Raw genomic sequence first — 24,567 nt, forward strand, 5'->3', positions numbered from 1 at the left:
GAGAGAGAGAGAGAGAGAGAGAGAGAGAGAGAAAGAGAGAGAGAGAGAAAGATGTCATTCCAAATGTACTCCCCCCCCCCAAACTTTTTAAGTAGCTATTTCATAAAAAGCACATGACCGACAGGGTAGAAGCAGGCCGCTACCTTCATTAGTTTCTCAACTGTTTCGATGGAGGTGTAAAATACATACGTTATCAACTTATCAGAAACTGACCTTCCTAAATCGGACCCAGGACTCGTGGTTGTAAGAGAAGTGGCCATCCAGGACCGTGGGGATCTGGTCGGGGCTTACGTACTGTTGGAGGTGGTCGAACGACAGCACAAGCTTCAGCTGTAGCGGGAACAAGGGAGACAGTATGAGTGAGTGGTAAACGTTCGTCTGAGTAAGAGTAAAGAAAAACATTACCGACATAATAAAGGGCATTTAATGCATTGAAAAGGTCAGGGGAGGGAGGGAGAGAGAGAGAGAGAGAGAGAGAGAGAGAGAGAGAGAGTGTGTCTGAGTCTGAAAGAGAGAGTAGAGGGGTGTCCGTCAAATTTGGGGCACATATGGAGATATTCTAATGTTCATTTGCCTGGCTTTCGAGGGAGAAAATACCCATCTATCTTGAATAAAAGTAAAGATATTTGTGATTGTAGGAGATGGCGGTCGCCAGGTGCCTGTTGTAAAATTTTAGCGAAAATTGCCGCTTAAAAAGTAGTTAATGACTTCCAAAGATGTAATGTCTGATTTTGAAAATGAAAATTTATATTTTCTGTCAGTGTCAACATTTTTCAGTAAGATCAAATGAGAATGTGATCTTAAAAATATTCAGTCTCCAACTATCCACTTTAATCCATTCGGGCCCTTTTTACACCACAGACAAAAAAAATGTTTGTTGCGTTGTTCCTATCCAGGAATCGTAAAAAGCACTAACACTGTAAGCTTAGACCATCTCACTGAACTGCATTTCGGAAATTTTGAAAAGTACACCTTTGATAGAGCTTGTTGAGGGTGCACAAATAAAAATTTTAACAGTTTTTAAGCAAGTTCATCTCTTCCCTCTGCTTTTAAAAAGTAAAAAGTCATTTCAACCAAATTTTCACTTTCAAAATCAAAGTAAATGAATTGCACAAATTAATGCAGAGAAGCACTTGTAAGAAGATTGAACCAAAGCACATCGATATCCAAGTCTAAATTTATTTCAACAAGGCATTATATGACATAACTTGGTCCCCTTACATTACTTTACCTTTTAAGAAATTATTTTTTTTCTATGCTATCAACCAAGTCTGGGAGCTCTTGTGGTCTAGAGGTTACGGTGTTCACCTCTCATTCAATAGGTCCCACGTTTGAAACCTGACTGCGACGGAAAATTTTCTTACTAAAAAAATATTCTCCATTCAACTCCTCTCCTGCTCTCTAAACCTAACAATCATGTTCTGTCGTCTGCTTTCGTCTCCACTTTCTGCCCCCCACTCCCCACCCAGGCTCCTGACTCTTCTGCCTCTGCAGCCTTTCTGCTGCTCCTTAACTCTTTCTTACTGTCTGTCTTTCAGCCACACCCCTCTATCTTAGCGAAGGTCTAAAACCTAGCCTTCTTGGAAAAGGGCGAGAAATCTTGGAGGTCCCGCGCGCAAGTTAAAAATCCCTTGATGGTCCAAAATCGATAAAAGTAGGCCTTGGCCGCCATCCGCGCAGAATTCCTACTATCAAACCAAAAATGTATATAAATGAATGAATGTGTTCCGCATGCTCACATGACTTCCTGACCCCAACAGCTGTACTGCACCTTTCTCATGTGGAAATTTTAGGTTTGAAGCTCCCCGAGTAAAAAAGCCCAAACAATGTTTGAAAATTCAAACTGCAGGCCAAGGAAGGAGAGAGGCCTGGGCCTTAAAACGTCGGGGCAGAATTCTTTCTTAACACTTTAACTTGAATTCTTAACCATGACTGACAACAAAGTGGGAATCCCTCAATGACGTCAAACAAGTCAAGATGGCTGTTACTATAAATATCGGCCAATGACATACTCATGTTCTCTAATTATCCGCTTGTGCCATCTTCTATCACTTACACTTTTGTGTGGAGCTGTGGCATGGGGTTACATGCATGAGGGCGGAGGGGATTAAATCAAGAAGCGCCTCTGTCTATGACATCTAAATCTATGTCTGTTGAATACAGACTTAATGTCATGTAGGTAGACCCTCCACAGTTTTACTGTAATCCATAGACTCAAGACAGGCCAAAAATGGAAAAGAAAGATGGTAGCATCAGTTGCCACCGAGTGACGCGGTGGCAATTGACAAAAATTGACTTTTTGTCAATTGCCACCGAGTGAAGCTGTGTCAAGTCTGAAAACAACACTATCTTAAATAGACTATAACTATAATGTGTGTCTAATGGGTCAATTTGTTCTCAACTAATTTCATTGGACGAGCATCTAGTCAAGAGCTTCGGTACCCACTTGGCGTGTTTTCAACGAGACATAGGGTCATAGGGTCATAGGCCTAGATCTAGGCTAGCCTTAGCCTACACTTTGGCTTTGGTGTAGAACCAACACAGGCAATTCTAGAAGTAGAGGTCACAAACGCACACAAACTCAAGCAGAAATTCACGTTATATCGGGGAACATAAATCGGGGGACGGGGGTCAGGAAAAGACACACACACACACACACACAGAGGGACAGAGAGGTGAATGCACAACACCGAGCACTCGAGCACAATATAAGCTAGATATCTAGATTAGATCTACTCACCAACGCAAAAGAGCTCCAATTTACTTGGTGGCAATTGACAAAAAAGTTTTTTGTCAATTGACAGTACCAAGAAAGATTTTTCCTTTTTTAAAGTCTGACTGTTTGGTAGTCGGTAGTCCTGTCGAAAGTCTCTCTCCCACACTACACTAGATCTACAGACTACAGCAGACTAGATCTAGATTCTAGTCTAGATCTACTGTACACCATTACTATTGTCTGTGACCAGGTTGTAAATTAGGAGGTAGACGGTCATTTGGGCTTGGGTGGGTAGATCTACTCTGCAACAAGACTTAGATCTAGAGTCTAGAGTCTGCCGTAGATCTAGTTAGTCAAGATCGTGATCAAGATTCCAAATTGAGATTAAGATCATTGGTTGGATTCTCTGTTTTGTCACACTTTCACAGCCTCGACTTCTACTCTAGATCTCCAGCCCTACCCTAGCCTAGACCACTGTGCAGTTGTGTTGTCAGACTGGAAAAAATCGATTAGCAGCAGAATCATAACCAATAATTATCATACAAAAACATACATCACGATGAGAATTTCGACTCACCTTCAGGCCTGTGCCCATAACGATGACATCGTATGTTTCATCCATGGCGATATAATGTATCACTCCTGTCGACTGTCTATAATATTACTTGAGCTACACCCACTGATGATGCTAACACCGGGCACTAACAACTTCAGTGGCCACTTCCTTCCAGTGCGTAGTAATACACAATGATCGCATATCACCGCCCACAGAATGACTTATGTGAAAACGATATTGATATGTGAAAGACCCTTTGAACTATAAATGTTTCGATTCAGACTCATTTGCATTCAAAATTATTCAAATTATTTCACTTTTCACTTTTTTGTATGGCAAATAAGAGAAATTAAGAAGGGTCAGAATATTTGTAAAAACATTCTGACATGGCTTTGCTAATTAGTTTCTGCGGGGATTTACGTTGCTGTACTATCATTCTTTGATAGAAAATATAGTTCGAAAGATATAATGCCAGGGGATTAAAATATAGATCTATATTTTCATAATTACTATTAAGATATATTTTACAACTGTTTTCTAATGAGTACAAGTTTTTAGAACTATATTTAATTTGTTTTGATGATAAAAATAAATTATGTGTCAGTGGTAAGTTTAGTTCCGCAGGGTATGTTGTAGTCTGACGAATCCACAAATAGAACAAAAACATGAGCATTAGTTTTGAAATGCACCACCTTCTATTGTTTTTTGTTTATTATTTCCTATGGTTTTGTACTTGTATTGCATTAAAGATATTTTTTTGGCAAAACAGTGAAACTTTTTGGCAGCGGTCGAAGTAGTTCCTTCAGTGCGGTCCTGCTAACATGGCGACGTACTTTGTTGACATTTACAAAACTGGATAATAACAATTCCTTCGAAGGCGATGTTAATGGTGTTTACTCATTGTCGTTTACGAAATGGTTCGGTTTTGAAAGCTGGTCTTTCTTTTTTCTGTTTTAGATAAATATTTATTCTATCCCAATGTCTATAGAGCTCTCATTTGAGCTGTTTTGACCATGGCGGAGAGTAAAAAAGCTGCCGCTGCCTCCACTTCCTCTGCCTCTTCTGGTAATAACACTAGGGATAGCAGAGAACTCTGTCGAGACACTAGTCCCAATACCCATCCTAACGCAGAGCATGTAAGAAGGAGCTCGAGGAGTCCTGTTGCAATTGATGCGGCAGTATCGGATGGAGGTTCTGAGGGTAAGTATTTAGGCCTACTTGCAGGCCACCTCTTATTCTCACCGAAAGTGGCTATTCTCACCCGCCCGGAAGTTCTCGCAAGATCTACTCCTCCCCTCTTCTCTCTCTCTCTGTCTCTTTCTGAATACTGTCTATCGGTGTGGACGATCAAATTGACCAAAACAAAGTTAAAAAATGATGTTAAAACACAAAAGTAAATTAATTTGGTTGTCTACAAAGATGCTACGGCTATTTAACTTTTCGAATCGAGCCGAACTACGCGGGTCGCCATTTTGTTTTGTTCTCTCTCTCACTCTCTCTCTCTCCCCTGCCCACAGACAAAATTGTACGCTTTTAGTAGGCTACAAGTACAGTTGTAATGGAACGTTTGTTCACAGCACAGAATTCTACAATTTTTCTCTTCTTATCACAGTGTAGAATTCTGTGGTTTAGGAGTTTAGGGTGAACGCAAAATTTGTTGACAAGCGCACCGGGTGAGAATAGCCACAAGACCCGCCTGCACTATTCTCACCCCGGGTGAGAATAGAGGTGGCCATTCTCACCCCGACGAGAATAGCGCAGGCGAGCGTTTTGGCTATTCTCACCCGCTGTGCGTTCACCGTTAAAGCCTAGGCCCACCATTGTAGCGTTCACCCTGAACCACAGAATTCTACACTGTGATAGCAGAATTGTAAAATTCTGTGCCGTGAACAAACGTTCCAGTGCTCTTGTGTTACTACTGTTTAGCCTAAAAAAAGCGTTGCAATTTTGTCTGTTGGCAGTGGAGAGAGAGAGAGATAGAGAGAAAGAAAGAGAGAGGAGTAGCGCGAGAACTTCTGGGCAAAACAAAATGGCGACCCGCATAGTTCAGCTCGATTCGATAGCCGTAGCATCTTTGTAGACGATAGTAGTTAAATTAATTTACTTTGTGTTTTAACATCATTTTTTTACTTTGTTTTGGTCAATTTGATCGTCCACACCGATAGACAGTATTCAGACAGAGAGAGAGGAGAGGAGTAGATCTTGCGAGAACTTCTGGGCAAAACAAAATGGCGACCCCCGTAGTTTGGCTCGATTCGAAAAGTTAAATAGCCATAGCATTTTTGTAAGCGACCTAAAGTTTACTTTTGTGCTGTAACGTCATTTTTTTCTTTGAAATTTTCAATTTGATCATCCACACCGATAGACAGTACTTATTCCAAAATTAGGAAAAACAGGTCTTGTTTCACAGCGGGTGAGAATAGCCAACGCTGGCAAGTCTCACCCGGGGTGAGAGGTCGATTCGATCACATTTTTATTCTCACCCCGGGTGAGGATAGATAGTCACTTCCTTACTTGCATCATATTTTGGACAATATCCAATACACATACTTCTTTTAATTTGGCCAAGGCTACCCTCTGCTTGTTTTATTCAAATGTTTTGAACTTGTTGACTTGTATTCAAAGTTACTCCCTTAAATTTTATTTTTGCTGTTATTGACTGGATTTGGATAATATTAGAAAAGTTAGGGTTTGGGTAACCTTGGCCTATCCATCCCCTAACCCTAACCGCAATGCCAAAGATGTGAATGAAGAAATATATACTGATCTGGCAGATTGTCTCTATATAAATATAATTTTTTCTAAAACTTAGTGTTGTTTTATAACTTTCTTTTTTGCAGTACTGAGCTAGTAAATGCTCAAAAGAGTAAACAGTCATCGTGGTTTGTATCGTGGCTAAATAGTGCCATAGTTTTCCATAAATTGATAAAATTTAAATATGATTCTTGCATCCTATTGTACAACATTGAATGATTGTTGCTTTTTTTAGTTTTCATATCTTTTATTTTAAAATACTGGGGGGACAATCACTTGGAATTTTTATCCCTTTTGACCTTTTTCACGGGCTATCATATTAAGTAGACATGATTCTCCTGTTTCTCAAATTTCTGTCATTGAAGTTTTAAAGTCACACAACTTATTCTTGGAAAAGATCAATAAAGGTTTTTTTTTTTTTTCTTTTATCCTTTTTTTTTTTCGTTATTTCATAGCGGTCCATGGGTTTGATCGATATGGTAATTATATATATATATATAATGTCATGTATGTCTACTTTTTATTTTCAGATAAGTATACTTCAGAAATACTGAGCCATGTTTTTGAAAATCCTCGCTCCTCATCTCCAGTGGAAGGAGCTACTGGTGCTGCACCATCAAGGTAGGTTTCTTTCTCTCACTGTCAATATTTCTAGTCAGGAAATAACCATTGTCTTTGTTTGATGTGTACTCAGATTGGTTTTAAACTCCCTTTTCCAGAACCCAGGTTGAAAATACAGGTTGAAGCTGCTCTTGTAGTGACCACCTGTCCAAAAAATCACCTGTTCGAACAACTACTTCCCCCTTCCCTCTACTAGTGTTTTTTCTGCATTAAAATGAAACTGTCCAAGACGTTCCACTTTTCTCCTAGACAGGGTGGCCGTCTGGGCAATTTCAACTGGATTATTGATAACATTCCTTTTCCCAGATTAAAAATTTAATTCACTTGCCTCATATGGGGTGCCCCATTACGGCGTGTCGAGCCAGTCGCCAGACCCTCTGGTCCCATCCGTAATGGGCACCCCGTATTAGCCATACCAATACAGATCTACAGATGAAAGCGCAAATTAACAGAATAACGTTGAGCTCACAATCTGCCAGCAGGCACTGTGTGACGCACTAAAGTGTATGTCTTTAATTAAACTGCAGTATCGTTAACCACAGATGGGAATGCAACATGTTACAAACTCCACATGCAAAGAAGATTTTGGATAAAAGGAAACACTAGCATACAGAATGAATTTTTTTAAGTGAATAGACAAAAAATACAAGTGAGGAGAGCAAAGAAAGAATTACTGTAAGACAGGGATCCCAAGGCAGCTGCTCAGGAAGAATATAATATTGAGTCGAAACTGTCTAAGACAGCCATTCATTGTTGAGGAAAGAAGTGGCTGTATTAGACAGATGGCCGTTTTACACAGTATCATAATAATGTAATGCACTATGTCTCATTATAACTCCAAAAGCTTGCCTCTAACTTCTAAATGGCAGAAACAAAGGCTTAGTCATTACTAATAAACTTTGTTCGGGAATATTTCCGAAAAACAAGCAAAAACTAACACTAAATGAAACGAAACAGTTGTCAATGGTATTGGACGCTGATGGAAACAGCGTTATTACCGCCTAACGCTACCAGCATCCGATGGGGTTTAAAGAGTGAAGCAAACGGGCAGAGAAATCAAGACATTGAAAGAAGACAAGAAATGCAAATTTACAGAAGGTCTAGCTGAATGGCAGAGGAAGGAAGAAATGTTACGCAACGACGTGAAACACTGATCTAGCCTTTAGTATGCAGGTATGTGATGCAGTTGCTTAGAGTTTTTAATGAAGCCAATTGTTTTTTATCCTTAAAAGTTTTTCAGTGTTTCTTTAAAAATGTTAGTGCAGTTTGGCCCATCACATCACTTTCCACAAAGTTACTAACTGTTTTTACTTCCTTTTTTACTTTTGCAGGAAAAGTCTAAGGTTGCAGACCTTGGAAGCTCATATATCCAGCTGTCTGAAAGAGGTTTCTGATAAAGAAATGAAGTCCAACATGACAGCGCCGAGTCCAGAAATTGGGCGCCTTGGTCCCCCCGAATGTTGTTTTGACATTATCACCAATGTAGGCACCATCATTGTTGACCCAGATCGTTTAGGGGTGAGTAATAAATTTTTAAAATGATAAATATCATTTGTATAAACGTGGGCTGTATTGCATAAAGACGTATCTCAAAGGTTGCCAAAAATGAAATGTATGTATGAAATATCACCAAAGTAAACAACTTGTGTTTCGCGCGCTCATATGACCTTAGCGGTTGCGAGCGCCGTAAAACCCTATACTACTACTACTAAAATATCACCCACTTATAGCGCATATCGTCGGCCTTGGGATAAAACCGGCTAACCCCAGCGAGGTACATTTTACAGGAGAAGGAAAAAACTGTTTTATTTCAAAACAAAGGTGTTAAACGATAAACCAGTGCTTCAAACACCTATAAAAACACTTTGCCGAAAAACTGTAGACCTTTTTTTCCTTAAAAAATCGCTTTTAATGAAACTGCGTGGGTTAGACGGTTATGTCGCTCAAATTTTCCCCGATAAAACCGACCATCCCTCAATTTTGTGGGTTGGCCGGGTTTATCAGGAAGCCACTGCTGGCCTCGAGTTTGGTTGAGTGCAGCCAAGCCACACTTGACTGTGACGTATTTGATCGGTTCTTTCAATCGTCGTGATCTTTTGTAGAAGAAGAAGAAGGAGGAGGAGGAGGAGGAAGAAGAGGGTGAGGAGGAGGAGGATAAGGTGAAAAAAAGGGGAGGAGGAGTAAGAAGGAAGAGGAGGAGGACGATATTACTGCTACCAACATACTATCAGCTGCTGCCATTTCAGTGCTACAGAGTCAGTTCTGGCAAAAACAGCAGTCACAAAGTGGAACATTTAATAGAAGTAGAAGAAGCAGAACACAGCAATGGGTATTTTAATTATATTTGAAGTAGAAGAACAGGAGGTTCGAATGGTAAGGGAGAGCAGCTACAGCAACAACAACAAAAACAACAACCACAACAACAAAAACAACAGTAGTAGCAGTAGCATCAGCAGGCCTTTAGAATTTATGACTGTGTCTGACACGGTACTATTGGCACTGGGTGGCCTTTCAAATGCTTGGAAAAAGTAATACTAAGAAAGAAATGAAAGCAGAAAGCCACACAGAAGCTCTGCTACCTCAGCGATGGTTATACAAAAAGACTTTGTAAGTATCAAAGAATGCGCCAACTTTCTTCAAGGTGTGTGGCTTGACAACTACTACATTATTGAGTTTTCTCAACAGTAGAAGAGCATGTCTGTCTCACTCTGTGTCCTGTGGCTATAACAAGGCAATACGACAAAAGTTACCATTGTTTTGAAAGACTCAACAATAATCGAATTTGACTTGATCGCTTTCAAAACTTCTTACTGAGGCAAAGTTTCATGGTAATTGTGGTAGCATACTGGTTGGCAGTTATGTTCAATCTGTCTTTACAGAGAGGTCCAGCAGTAACCGTAATACATTGCGTGTTCAGCTTTCTTGGTCCTTGCAGTGCCTGCCATCCTTCACCAAAGTTCAGCTTGTACTGAATGTAAAGTATGGAGTGTACTTTGATGCCTGCAAGTCAGTGACAGTAGGATCACCTGCTTTTCTCCCTGGATGGATTGTTTGAAAAAGCTGTGGCCAAGGTACATAACTTCATAGGGCCTTGGGATGCGTCTGGCTTGGAGCATGATGTTCACGTAGTCCATTGGGATGTACATCAGTGCGTTTTAGAGCCATCGCTCAATAGTGCCATGGACTGAATCCCCCTCCATTTGGGTATTGCCCTTGGTGAGAATTTCTGCTCAACTGTGATGTTAAGCTCTTTGGCCAGCGAGGCCATTGCACTCACCAGGGTGGCAGTTCTGTTTTAGTAGTTGCACCAATCACTGCAGATGATGAAATGGTTGAAGCCAGTCGCTTGCAATATCAGTTAGTGCGTCAGACGTGATGAAAACTGTTGAAGCTCAGACCAACTTCACTTTCATCCGGGACATATCATCTGGCGTCTCTGGTGGCAAAATCCTAAATTGTAAAATTGTGTATTGCCAGTTTTGTCTTATAATATAAGCTAGGTGTCTTTAGTGATGAGGCCAGAAGGACGCACTGGATCCCCATACAAAGGACACACACTTTGTTCTCTGGGTCCAGTGCCACCTCCCTGTCCTTCTCCTTCTCTGGTCTAGCCGCCGCTTTCCTCATATTCATATTTGATGAGCTGTGTATTCTGTTTCTGTAAGGTTTCCAGATTCGAAGCTGGTGCCTCTTGTTGTTGTTTTTCGGAGAAGACACTTTAAATAAACCAGTTGGTCAGGCCTGTGGTGTTCATGAAGATTGTTTACAAACAGGTGTTCTTTGACCATTGACTCTTTTAAGTGACATTGAAGGGTGTAATTTCTCTTTGGGTTTTCACTTGCTGTGTAAGATCTCTTTTTGTCTATCCTGTGTATCATGGCATATACATAGTCTCTCTTTTCTTTCCAAGAGAGTGACCAGTGATGTCATTGCATTTTGTACCAACCTGTTTACAACAGCTAAGGACGTCAAGTTCACACCCTGCTCGCTTCGTGACATGTGTAGAGGCATCCCCAGTTCTTTCAACCTCTTCCTTTTGTTACCCTTCCTATCGTTTTCATGCCGTGTCCTTTTCACAGAGATCAAAGGCGACATAACTGTTGTATTATCAGCTGATGTGACATTAGCCTGGTCATGTTGAGCACTTTCCATTGCGCTGAGGGTCAGAGGTGACGTAGCAAACGTGGCATCATCTTATTGAATGTTATAGCGTTATGTAAGTTATGGTTTGATATAGAGATAAAGCATTATGTTATGACACTGAGAAAATAATCTATACAAAACGCAAACGAAATGAACTTTCAAAGAAAATTGAAAGATGTTTCAGAAGGTAATGACTGCAATAAACACTGCAAATGAAAAAAAAAAATTTTTTTAATTTAAAAAAAAAAGATTGTTGGGGGCAGACGGTGTGCTGGACAGGTCCCACATTTTTGTTCTGAGTGAGTTAGTAAAGAATGAAAAGCTATCGAATTCGTCCATTCAATTGCAATGGAAAAAATGATTAGGAGAAGAGACAGAAGTTCGAATAAGGTAAAATGCCTTCATAATTCAGTAACTTTCAAGTACAAAGACAAAGAAGAACACGTGGACAGAAAAAATAGTTTCTTATATAACACAATCCATAAAGATGCATTTGAAATACCGGCATTGTCACGAGATAAAAACAGTTTTGTGGGTACAGTGGGGAGTTTAAGTCATTAATGACATTATCTGCAGCATTAAAAAGAAAAAAAAGAGGGAACAACCAGGTCTATATAACTACCAAATGAAACCAACAAGAAATATTACACAAATTTCCCTTTTGAAGAGCTCACATGGTTACGTTAGCGAATTCTGGACTATCAAACGAAGTCCTGAGACGAGTGGAAGCCGGGGTTAGTCGGTAACATAGCACGTGGTCCGTCATTGTTTGCGCGACAAAAACAGCCAACCCTCATTCCCTCCCTCGCAGGTTGGATAGTCGGAATTATCGGGCTAAAATCCGACAGATGCCGGGTTATACGGTTTTATTTCTAATGTTTTAAAGACATTTCTAGACAAAATTTAGATCCGACTATGAGTGAGCATATGAAATGGACAATTTGCTATCGATAGGGCCAATAAAAATTTTTTTGACATTTTGTGGGTTAGTCGGTTTTATCACCAGGCCGACGATAGTATATCCCATCTCAACAGCAAGCTCTATGCTTTTAACTTGAGTCTACATTATTGCTCCTGTAGATCCCTGAACACTCAGAAACTCTCTTGGCTTCAAGTTCATGGGAGGCATATCACTAGTGCGCAATGTTAACCTTGCAGGCGCCGAATTTCGTGGAAAAAATTTTTTTTTGCTGAAATGAAATGTTATACCGGATTACACGTGCCAGTAAAACATTGAGTGTCAAAAATAAAGTTTTACTGTTAAAAAACGTTTGTGTACTAAACGCACGTCCCTACTGCTGGTCCATCTTGGGCTGTGCGAAGCGTGTGCTTTTCGCGTTACTGTTCACAGCGGTGTGATCTTGGGACGCTAAGCGTGTAAGTGATAGGGAGGTATAGTACGTACTATAGTTGGCTATGGTGTTTGTGCACGCACTTTTCAGACCAGAGGCAGACCGGATGCCGTTCTAGATTGAAGTTTTTAGAATGGAGCTAGAAAAGGGACATTATATATTATGAAATGTGAAATAAGGTATTTATAGGTCAAAACTTCTTCTTTCAATTAGTACTATAATGAAAGGAGGATGTCTAAGTGTATCACTATGACTCTTTAACTTTGTGGGTCCCATAACTTCACTCACCGTGAGGAATCTCCTTGTTTGAATCTGATTATTAATCAGGTTCCAAATTCAATTTGAGTATAAATGTATACATTTCATTCAAATTCTCACTGGCAGATCATTTTTCATACCGGTACTACAATTTGACATACTAAGTTTTAGTAGACAGTTTCTGTACTGTACTTTAAATATTTTCATAATTAAGATTTGTAATAGACTACCTATAGATACTTGTACTTATAGTTGCATATAGTAATAAGAATCATATTAATGAGACCCACATCGCATCTTTTTTGAAGAAGGTGAGCAGTGAACAGGACTGATTCAAACTTTTTAATTTTTTGTCTTTCTATCTTGTGTCTTTTGTTTGGTTAGTAGTTAAGTAGAAAATGGAAACCCTCTTTTCATTTTTTTAGTAAGTGTTTGTGTGTGTGTGTGTGTGTGAGAGAGAGAGAGAGAGACTGTTTTTGTCACTTACCCCATTGCTTGTGTACTTGTTTCAACTTGCCTTGACTTAACTGTTTTAGTTGAGGTACATTTTAGTTACATACAGCCCTCATCTTTAATTTGTATCTTTTGTCTTCAGCGTATTTTGGGGGTAAGTTAATAAATGACAACATGTGTGCTGCTTTCATTTTTAAAGTAAAATAATCCAGGTCTTTGCCTTTTTTTTTTCAAACAAGTCAGCCGTTGTTGTTGTTGTTGTTGTTGTTGTTGTTGTTGTTGTTGTTGTTTATGTTCTGTTATTTGGAAGTGGATAGGTAGTCTTTATTTTGTTTAATGTAGTCCTCCAGTACTTTCAATTTTCAGTTCGAAGGCTGTCTTCTGGGGTCGGGAGGTGGGATTCTCATCTCTCCTCATTCCAAAGTTGCTGGTTCGAATCCCCCACCCCACCCCTGGTGCAGGCATGTCTCATATTTCCAAAACCCCTGGTCTCTAGGAAAGTGGGGTTGAGCACCTCGCCTTCTCGTGTAAGAATGAAAAACTTCGAAGGCCAGTATGCACCTTGTTCATGTTGAAGATACCATGGCAATTGCAAATCGAGGCAAAATAGGCCTACTCTAACCCTGGCAAAATTCAGATTAATCCCATTTCGTTTTTTGTGAATCGAGCTGACAGTGCTGCTCTCGTGGCGACCTTCTTCTTCTGGATTGCATCACATTTGGCATCTGGTATCTATCATATATTGGGCCGTCCTGCTCTGTTCATCTGTCGGCCCATATAGCTTCTCTTGTAGTGTCAGTGGGGTTGGCCGGCCAGGTTTCCTGTCTCAGGGCCCTGTGTGTCTTGCAGTGCTGAAGGATGTGTTCAACTGTTTGGTCCACCTCTCCACACTGACATTTTGGTGATTGTACTAGTTTAAAACATCTGTACATATGTTGTCTCAGTCTTGTGTGTTGTGTTGTTAGTCGGAAGATAATCACTTGTTCTTGGCGGGACAGCTTATGGTAGCTATCTGGTGTCTGTGGTGCTTTAAATTGTGTATTTATAACAGTTTTTGTTTCTGTATGATTGACGCTGTTGTCTGGTTGCTCTTTCTGTGCTCCTAGTTTGACCATTCTGTCTGCCTGTTCATTTCTTAAGATACCACAGTATGATGGAATCCACTGCAGCATGATCCTCAGGCATGGGATGTCCTCAATTACTTCTCGCAGCCTTGGTAGTTTGCCGGCAGTGATTGCCTGCAGTACTGACATGGCGTCAGTTAGGAATACTACTTGGCTTTGGGGGTCTACCACATCCCTGATGATGTTTGCTGCATGTGTTTTAGAGCCTCCGTCTCTGCCCTGTAGTTTGTACAATGTCGCCCTGTTGGGACTGCCTCTTCTTGGCGTCGTCCGTTTGGGAACTGTACGTGGCAGATCCGGCCGTAACGTTGAGACTCAGTGGCATCTCACGACGTATAAGCATCGATATACTATCAGCAATTTTAGCAATTTTAAGTAGGAAGTCTTTTTTAAATTGTTGAGGCCTGTAATCTCTATAATATGGGGGTAAAAAAGCACCATTGAAGCACTCAATACAAATCGTATCCAATCCAATCAGAGCCCTTCGGTTAATACAATTAAAACCACAACAAAAACAAAAAACAAAGCTAGCAGAAACTTAAATGTTTCTATTTCTTCCCTGTGTATCATTACCAGGGTATGTTCTTTGTTGATAGAATGATATGGTATTTAATGAAATGACGAACCTTTTCCATTCATTGTTACGAGCTTGCCTCAAAGTCAAAGTGAGAGAAATCCTCAGTGGGTACCGTTGTACTGAGGTAAGCCTCCTGGTGACAGGCTCTGTTTCTGAAATGACCGATGGTACAGTAGGCCTAGCTTGTATTTAATGAGGTGTTTAACGGAAAACCCAAATTCAGTCTTTGGAGTCTGAGATTAAGACAAAGTAGAGGGAGGTAAACGAAAATACTTTTTTTTTTTTCCGGCACTGACATTATTTTTTCATAAATTACTATTTCCTTTTTTAAAAGTGTTTTACGCCGCTCGCAAACGCATACGGTCATATGAGCGCTGGACACATTACACATTTTCAGTTTGTAGGAAATTTCGAATTTTGCCCTGGTGGCAGCTGAAGCCTTGATTTACTCTGATCAATTCTGGACCATCAAGGGATCTTTAACATTCACACTGGATCTCTGAGATTTTTTGCCCTTGTCCAAGAAGGCTAGGTGTAGATCTTTCCTACCAGAAGATCAGGGGTGTGGCTGAAAGACAGCTGTAAGAAGCAGCCAAGGAGTAGCAGTAGAAAGGCTGCAGAAAGAGTCGGGAGCCCAGAGGAGGGGGCAAAGGAGGTGAAGGGGTGTAATGTATAATTTTTTTAAAAATATCTAATCTAGCAGCATGCCATTTGCACATTTCAGTTGCATGACAGCCCCGAACTTTCAGCTTTCCGTTTTCGGATTGAGAAAAGGCCTGATCTTTATCTCTGGTGCCCACCTCATCCTTCTTGATGAAAGACAAAACTCCGGGGGTAGTATTGCCCCAACCTTATTAAAAAGATTTTTTTTAAAAACAACCCACGAATAATAGGTAACAACAAAGGACAACAAAAAAAGACCAGGAGGGTGAAGTGAGAAGGAAAAAAATGAGCAGGATTGAGATTTTAATGTATGGCATCACCACCGAAAAAGTACTACAACTACCAGTACTATAACTACTGCTCAAGAAGGTCATGTTGTGTAGGGCTACCAAAGATTCTTTACTACCATTGCCATTACGCGTACTGTGTGTAAAATACACTGAAAAACAAAGTCACTAAACCTATACGATTGAGTCACAAATGCTCAACTGTGGGAGGGAACAAGCCAAAGGCCAGGAAAGGAAGACATACAGGTGAAGAAATGGGAATGGATTGGGCGCACCCTGAGGAGACCCCCGAAAAGCATCATCAGACAGGCTTTGGCGTGGAATCCACAAGGAAAATGTAAGAAAGGAAGACCAAAGATGACATGGAGGGGAGCAGTACAAGCAGAAATGGAAAAGGCGGGGACATCATGGAAACAGCTAGAAAAGGATGCTCGGGGCAGGCTTCAGCTGGAGAAATGTTGTTGATGGCCTATGCTCCACTGGGAGTTAAAAAGGGCAAGAGAGAGAGAGAAACCTATACGACCTCTGCCACTAATAATACTAAACGTGGAAGTTTCGATATCGCTTGCTCCCCGGCTTATTGTGACACCAAAGCATGCAGGAGTAGACGGTGCCTAGCACTTCCTGTAGTTCGCACGCACTGAATTGGGCTGTATTGAGTAATGTTATCCGTGCAGGGATCACAGGCTGGGCTAAGCGTGTAGACATGTAGCGTAAGTGCAGGATAAGGGAATGATATCCGTGAAAGGTCTGAAAAGACACCTATTTTCTTGATGCAGAAGAAACAAATACTCATAACATGTGTATTATCTATTAATAATATACTCCCTGTATGTTGAAACCGTTACCCTGCTAAAAATGCATTTTGAAATAAACTTGTTTTTTTCTCTCCTGAAAAAATTGCTTAAAATGCCGTGCACGGTAAGCATGGCGCACCGTCGATATAGTGGACAGCAGAGTACTCAAACACTAACAAACTGACGAGACTTTTTGCTGTCTGTGTCCTGGTACCCATGTCCACCTGGGAGAAGTCAGGAAAATTTGTGTAAATGAGGGGTTGGAACTCGCACCCTTTTGGTTTTGAGCCCAACAGTCTTTAATTCTATTTCAAATTTCAGAATACTTGTAGTTTGAAGATCTCTTTGAAACTTTCAGTATTTCTCAAAAAATCATTTTGACAGACTGCTATGCAAAGAGTACAGATCGGATTAACAAGTAAATTTCCTCTGTGGAAAGTGGTGGCACAGAGTTCCCTGCGTCATTTGGATACGATAGTAAAACATGACGTACGGATAAGGTCAAGTTTAACTAGACCACAGACGCCACCTAAAGCTCACATTGCTGTGTTGGACCTGTTTCAGTGATATGCACTATTGTATTGTGGATGGCATACATTCATTTGCTGGGGGGGGGGGGGGGGGGGGGATTCAAACTGGTTACAGATTCTTGAAATTTTGACTGCAGGGTGTTTATTTCGTGTCTTGCCTTTGTTTTAAAAAAAAGATAATTTCTGTATCTTTTTGTATGTTTCGTTTTTTTTCCCCCCTTTAAAAAAAAAATAGTTTCTGTATCTTTGTCAATGATCCTTTTCTGTCTGTATGAGTTCCTTCCTCAGGTCTATATTGTTGGATGGGATCTTTTCACTGTGTACATTTGGATTGAAGTAAATCTTTCTCCATATGTTGGCTTGTTGGGGGGATTAATTAAGCATGCCACATGTCACTGTGTTTGCATTTCTTCATTTATAAATTTACTTCATGAATTAAGCACCCCTTCAACAAGTCTTTCTGGTTATTGTATCAGCTTGCTTTTGTTTATAATCTACTGCTTAACTTTGTTGGTTCCTTTCAGATTTCTAGTCATTCAAACTTTAGCAGTATCAAGGCCAGCTGTTGTGTGTACGAGGGCAAGTGGGTGTACGAGCTCATGCTGGGCTCCAAGGGTGTCATGCAGCTGGGCTGGTGTACTTCCAACTGTCGCTTCTCCCAGGAGGTTGGTACACTCTCCTTTTTCTTTTAACTCACCCAGCCCTAACGCTGATAATATCGGTATTACGCGCAACACTCCAACCCTAAGACTGTCAGTATCGGTATGGAAAATATCGCTCTATGTGACCGCAAAAACTACTTTTTGTGTGAAGCAGACTATAGCCCAATTGGAAGAGTAACCATTTTTCGTTTGAAACAGACTATGACCAGAACAGAAGTTCCAGCCCAAATTTAGAACAAAGAAAGCTATATTCGTGAACCATGTGAGGGAGGGAAAATTTTGAACGCACTTCCTTTTTCTTTGCTTTTTGGTTACTTTTTGACTCTGTATATAAACCTTTTTCCTGGGAGTATTGCATAAAAACTGCATCATATTTTGCCTTGAAATTTGCAATACACACAAATAAAGGTTTGAATAAAGTGTATGAAACTTGATTGGGATATGTTAAAATTTAGTATTTTTTTCGTTTTTCCGAAAGTGGTAAAAATCTCTAGGGAGCTCTGACATCCGGGAAGTGTAGGCCTAGGGTTTAGGGAGTTAACGCTTACGGCACTGGGCTATTTTTAGCGCTCACTTCCCTCTGACCCAGATAGTACTGGAGTCCTAGACTCTACGGGCTCAGCCGGTGTTTACCTCAGTGCCTTCTTGTTGTTTCTCCATTTTTTATAAACAGTGAAATATGTGATAAAACTCTTGTGATGAACAGGCCTCGAAACAAACATGAACAACTTTTGTCTATCTTGCTGACTTAAAGTGGTCTGTAATATATTTAATTTTTTTTTTTCTGTAATTTTATGGTCTTTTTTTTTCGACTTCCAGGAGGGGGTTGGCGATACCAGGGACTCGTATGCTTATGATGGGAGCCGACTCCGCAAGTGGAACGTTAGAACCAAGAGATACGGAGAGGTAAGAGTGGTCTAACTTATGCTCTTTTCCCATATGAAACTGCCTCTGGGTGGCTTTACTTTAAAGACCTTTTTTTTTTTCTCTTGATCGAGATTTCCCATATGGAGTACTACGAAATTTCTCTTGTTTGTTTTTTGTTTATTACTAGTGATGTGATTCCATTACAGACTGCAATTTTTTATGATAATGATAATAATAGAAGCATTTGTATAGCACAAATCCCCACTCAACAACAAGCTCTATGCGCTTCACAATCTATACTATTACCCGAGCAGACCTGAGAGCATTCTGAAACAACCTCAACTTCCAGGGAAGCATACAGTGCAAGCAGTCATTTAGATGCGCTAAAACACTAACATACTGACAAAATCTTTCACCTGGGTGAAGTGAGGAAAATTCGTGTAAAGTTTCCCAAGGACACAACGTTGGGCCCGCGGCTCGAACCCCTGAACCAGCAACCTCAGGATTACGAATCTACTAGGCCACCGACGCCACTGTTTTTCATCAGTTTAGATCTGAAATGGCTGGGGAAAAGTTTTGTAAGTGCTTCTGTTGAATAAGTGGCTAATCAGCACAAGCTGTGTGCAACAGTCCGTAGTTGGGAATTGTTTATAGCTCTATGTATTCGATTTTGACCGCTGTATCTTTTTCTGCAGTCTTTGTGGATTCTTTTGAGTCACAAAATTCTTTGAAAACTGCAAATTGTCTTGTGCTTGGCGAGCAAGAACATTTTGTCGCCTTTTTTTTTCCAAAGAGTTAAAAAAATGTTCTGAGTTCAGTTGGAAGCTGGAAGCAGGTACATAGACAGCCTCCCATTTGCGACCTCGGTGCTTTCTTGTCGTATATCCATTTTTAATAACAGTGAAGACAGTTCATAACAAAGAGTGAGCTTAAGAAGAAGTCACATATTCACTGTTTAAAAAAATGGAGATAGGACAAGAAGGCACTGAGGTCATGCATTGTTGAGGTTACAGTGAAAGAATATGGTATCGATAGAAAGTTTACCAAATTGACCTTCATGTTGATTTTTGGCCTATATCTTTGTTTGCGGATTGCAAGAAGTAACTCATTTTGTCAGCACGCCTCACATATTCATCGTCAAAACCTGAGATTGCCGCAGCAGTGTACACGTATTTACTGACCTCTGTCTGTTTTGTCTCCCCAGCCGTGGATGTCGGGAGACGTGATTTCTTGTGCCATTGACTGTGATGAAGGGACCATTACTTTTTACAGGTATACTTCCTCGGCGTCTTTCTAACTATAAATGCCTACATAATTTTTTCTTAACTTTTGAGAAAATTAGAGAAAAAAATAGATCATCTGAGTCAGGACTATAACATCGGCATTGTTAATAGGTCGCTTTTAAGCTCAAGGGGGCTATCCCAAACAATGCTGTTTTGAGAAAATCGAAGGTAAAGTTTTTGCCCCTTGTCCAGTTTCTTTAAAAGACAAGGAGAGTTTTCTCTGTAACTAAACAAATATACACACCAATGAAACCAAACTTCTCCTATTGGTAAGGCAATGCCCACTTTTGGTGTAGGTCAAGATTTCTGGAAACCCCCTGAAACCTGGGTTAGTCAGTCAGCAAACTAGGAAGAGAAATAACGAAACGAAACGATTTTGCAAAATGCCCCTTGATGTGTGGCTTTATCTAGAGCCCCCCCCCCCCTATCAGAAAGTGACAAGGGTGACTGTGGAATGACACTGTAGAAAAAATGTAAATCCCACCCAGCCATGCCTTGACGGGCGCTCTTCTCAGCCTGGTCCTCTCTGTTTGTTTCTCTCATGGTCAAACTGAGATTGTCACTTGTTCATGAAGTCTTGTCCCGAATGCTTTGCTAATGATTTTCTTGATTCTGTATATGCCTGCTATATGGAGAATTTGGAGATGGAGATTTGATTGTGTTTTCTTTCTCTCTTATATTGTCATCACATCTGATTGTGTTTTCATGGAGGGGGTGGTTGGTGGGTGCTCTGGTGTGGTTTGCTCCTTCTTTCCTATCAAACGTCGTCTTTATCTCACCTCCTTGTTTTTGTGTTTGTTACTCTCTTGTAACACATAGTCTATTCTTTGGCACTTATATGACCTTATTGTGTTGCAAATGCTATAAAACTCTTACTAAAACTAAAACGGGGCCATACGATTTAACTCTATAACTCTATTGTAATTACGATGTAAAAATAACATGAGCGTTTATGTCTGTGGCATTAAATGACACCTGTCTCTGCCTGGACCAAAATTACCTGATAGCTCACTAGTGGGTGATTCGGCCCAGGTTGCCATGCACTTTTTTATATTGTCTTGAGACCTGACTGTGTTTTCTTTCTCTCTTATATTGTCATCACATGTGATTGTATTTTCATTCTCTCATATATCGTCATGTTTTCCTCTTCTTCTTTTGTATGTTTGTCACTCTCTTGTGACCCGCTATTTCCGGGGTGCCTTGATAGTCGAAGCAGACTTTGTGCCGTTGAAGCTAGAGAGGTGAACAGAGTAAGCATGAATTCCTGTAAGGACTTCTCTGTTGACATCCACCCCTTGGCACTCTTTTGGTCTTATGCAGTTGCGAGCGCCGAAAAACCTCTACTAAAACATATGTGTTTTCTCTCTCTATTCCAGAAACGGTGTCTCGATGGGTGAAGCTTTCAGCAGCGTGCGAGTGGGTGCGGGCTATGCCTACTTCCCTGCCGTCAGTCTGTCGTTTGCAGAACAAGTGCATGCAAATTTTGGCTCCTTGCCCTTACGATATCCTTTTTTTTGTCAAGGGCACAGGTTTACCTCGTAGGTGGTTGGCGGGTGCTCTGGTGTGGTTTGTTCCTTCTTTCCCATCAAACATCTATCGTCTTTATCTCTCTTTAAAGTTGTCTTTAGGCCATTCCCAAAGGGGAGACATTAATATGTTCTTATGCACAGTACAATTATAAATGGGCTGATTCACCAATGTCATGCTCATACTGTGCCTGAACTGCAACAGGGAATTGCTGCTTTTTCTTTCCTAATCCTTGTCATTTTTCCTCTACTTCTTTTGTATGTTTGTCACACTCTTGTGAACTGCTATTTCCGGGGTGCCTTGATAGTCGAAGCAGACTTTGTGCTGTTGAAGTTAGAGAGATGAGCAGAGTAAGTCTGATTCCCTGTATGGACTTCTGTGTTGACATCCACCCCTTGGCGCTCATATGACCTTATGCAGTTGCGAGCGCCGTAAAAACTCTACTAAAACTAAAACTATCTCTCGTCCTTTTCTTTGTACGTCACTCTCTTGTAACACCTCTTACCTTCTGCGCTTATTTGACCTTATTGTGTTTCAATGCTGTAAAAAAAGAAAGAAAAAAATTTACCACTATAAGCTTGCTTAATCGTTAGCAGATTTAGACGATAATTTGACTGGATATCTGTCTTGAGTTTGCCGGAAAACCGAAGCTATCGTTACACACGTATACTTATAGCTTGGGTAAAAAGAGATAATAGTGACAACTTCAATTGAAAAAAATGAAAACTTTGATTTTCTTGAAAAGCTTCCCCCGTAGCAAGTCCTCAGTTCTCTCTTAGTGGGTGGTTGGTAGGTGCTCTGGTGTGGTTTACTCCTTCTTTCCTATTAAACTTCTATCGTCCTTATCGCTCCTCCTCCTTTTTATGTGTATGTTACTCTCTTGTAACACCTCTAATCTTCGGCACTTATATGACCTTATTGTGTTGCAAGTACCGTAAAACTCTTACTAAAACTAAACAAGACTTTAACACTTTGCCGTCACATCTCGCCGATCAGCGATGTTTACCTCCCAGTTTCTTTGGAATTTCCCCAAAATGCCTTTGCCTTTGATGGCAACGGTTTTTTAATTTACTATTTGAGCCTTGTAACGAATGTGATGGTAAAGTGTTAAGTCAGAAAACTCCTTATGGGTGGTTGGCGGGTTCTCTGGTGTGGCTTGCTGTCAAAAATCTATCGTTTCTTTATCCCCTTCTTCTTTTTTGTGTTTGTTATTCTCTTGTAACACCTCTAATCTTCGGCACTTATGTGACCATATTGTGTTGCAAGTGCCGTAAAAGTCTTACTAAAACTAAGAAAAACTCCTTGACGTTGGCCACATACCCGATCGAGGGCTACCGGCCGCTGCAGTCCCCGTGCTCGGTGGAGGTGGCCCAGGCAGAGCTTCTCTTCACCTATCTACACAACCTTCTGCCCAAGATGTTGGAGGACGACCAGGTTAGCCTCGGGGGGGGGGGGGGGGGGGGGGGGGGCACTGTGTACCCTTCGGGTTTTTCTCACACACACAACTGGGAACACAATTTTTTCAGGAATATGCCCTGGATCGATAACAACAAAAACAACAAAGGAATTTGCCAGTTCGAAGTCTTTCGCGAAATGTTCAAAGGGGCGCGACTGTGTAAGAACTCATGGCGCTGAGGGACTCCGATCGCGAATTCAAATCAATGACAATGAGAATCTTTATTCATCTCCCAGGGAGAAATTTGTCTTGATCGTTTGCAATGGCAGTAAATGTTACAAAGGTTAGGTGTACTCTCGTACACACAACAAGACATGCCTGAAAATGGAAATGGGCAAAATGCAAAAGAAAAAAAGAGCTTGTAAAGAAAAAAAAAAACAGTGTTCAGTGCCCAATGTGCACTTCTGAAAGTCCCATCAAATGCCTCTGTAATATAGTTTGATACTTTTGAGGGTGGCCAGATTTTCCATCTTGGAGGGGCAAAATCTTTCGTTTTGGTACAATTTGATCTCATGCTCAAAAATGAATCGCGTGATTCTCCAAGTCACAGTTGGGTCCGTTGGTTGAATGTGTAGTCACAATCCAGTGAGAAGGCTACCATGTGTCTCATATTCCCTACTGGACTTCCAGGCCAAATTTGATACGATCAATTTGTGGAGTCCCTAAAATCGATTTTTTAAAAATTGACTTTTTAAAATAATATTTGTCCGTTCTGATGAGATTTGGATTTTAGAAAAATGTTTGAAAGCTGTCGTCTTTTCTGATAATATTCTTTCAGAAATGTGTGTGAATTATTCTCTGGTGTGGTTTGCTCCTTCTTTCCTATCCTACATCTATCGTCCTGATCTCTCCTTTTTTGTGTTGTTACTCTCTTGTAACACCTCTATTCTTCGGCACTTATATGACCTTATTGTGTTGCAAGTGCCGTAAAACGTTTACTAAAACTAAAACTAGAAGTATTCTCTTTTCAAGATGAAAGAAAATCTTGACACATGTTCCTATGACATGTGCAAAGACTTTCAGTTTGTTCAATAATGCTGGTATAATGTCTTTCGTTGCTACAATTCGTTCTAAAATCAAAGTGGTTTCTCTACAGTTCGAGAGGAGGCATGCTAGTGCGCAGAAGGGAGATTACCCACAAGTCCCGCTGACGGAGCAGCGGTCCCACCAGGCAACCTTGACCCTCATAGCATCTCACGTCTTCCAGCGCCTGGCTCCGCTATTGGTAAGTGCAGTCACTTTGTGACATCAGTGTGAGGTCTGTGACATCATATCAGTGCAGACTGGGGTCTCTCATGGCCAAGAGGTTAAGGTGTTCGCCTCTTATTCAAAGGTTGCGGGTTCGAATTCGGGTAGTGCCGAAAAAATTTTCTTCTTCTCTAAAATTGTCTCCTTTCACCTCCTTTCCTGCTCCTCTCTTGCAATGTTCTGTCATCTGCTTTCGTCTACACTTTCTGCCCCCACCCCTTCACCTCCTTTTCCCCCTCCTCTGGGCTCCTGATTCTGTCTGCAGCCTTTCTACTGCTACTCCTTGGCTCCTTCTACTGCTGTCTTTCTGCCACACCCCTGATCTTTTGGTAGGAAAGATCTACTCCAGCTTTCTCGGACAAGGGCGAAAAATCTGAGAGGTCCCATGTGCAAGTTGCGCACGTTGAAGATCCCACGGTCGTCTAAAATCGATAAGCAGAGCTGGTAGTAACAGAGTACAAGTACTCCGGTACTCGTACTTGCGTTACATTTTTCGGTACTTTTACTGTACTCCGGTACATTTTTTAAACCAGTACTTTTACTGTACTCCGATACTTTTTATAAAAGTACTTTTGAGTATTTTTAAAGTACATTTTGAGTACTTTGAAAGGGTAAGTGCAGGCATTTCTGATCATAATTGACGGAACAAAAACCCGATAAACCGCCAAGAGTTAAAAGTTGAGATCAAAGAAC

The 24,567-nt window shown here is 40.7% G+C and overlaps 2 protein-coding genes across 2 annotated transcripts in view; one reads left to right on the plus strand and one right to left on the minus strand.

Annotated features, from left to right (window-relative positions):
• Nucleotides 1-3,451, minus strand: part of LOC101857433 (rab GDP dissociation inhibitor alpha) — a gene marked incomplete in the record, with an annotated part of 21,446 nt that extends 17,995 nt beyond the window's left edge. Inside the window, 1 exon segment of the mRNA XM_013086872.2 lies at nt 3,294-3,451. Within this exon segment, the coding sequence (XP_012942326.1) occupies nt 3,294-3,338 (45 nt within the window).
• Nucleotides 3,452-3,605: 154 nt separating this feature from the next.
• LOC101858054 (E3 ubiquitin-protein ligase RNF123) overlaps nt 3,606-24,567 on the plus strand; it is a gene marked incomplete in the record, with an annotated part of 58,083 nt that continues 37,121 nt past the window's right edge. Inside the window, 9 exon segments of the mRNA XM_035971827.1 lie at nt 3,606-4,472; nt 6,557-6,647; nt 7,979-8,165; nt 17,356-17,496; nt 18,313-18,399; nt 19,565-19,632; nt 21,020-21,145; nt 22,487-22,604; nt 23,723-23,851. Coding sequence (XP_035827720.1) covers nt 4,286-4,472; nt 6,557-6,647; nt 7,979-8,165; nt 17,356-17,496; nt 18,313-18,399; nt 19,565-19,632; nt 21,020-21,145; nt 22,487-22,604; nt 23,723-23,851 — 1,134 coding nt within the window.

Source organism: Aplysia californica, unplaced genomic scaffold (genome assembly GCF_000002075.1).
Source record: "Aplysia californica isolate F4 #8 unplaced genomic scaffold, AplCal3.0 scaffold00515, whole genome shotgun sequence".
Lineage (NCBI taxonomy): Eukaryota > Metazoa > Mollusca > Gastropoda > Aplysiida > Aplysiidae > Aplysia > Aplysia californica.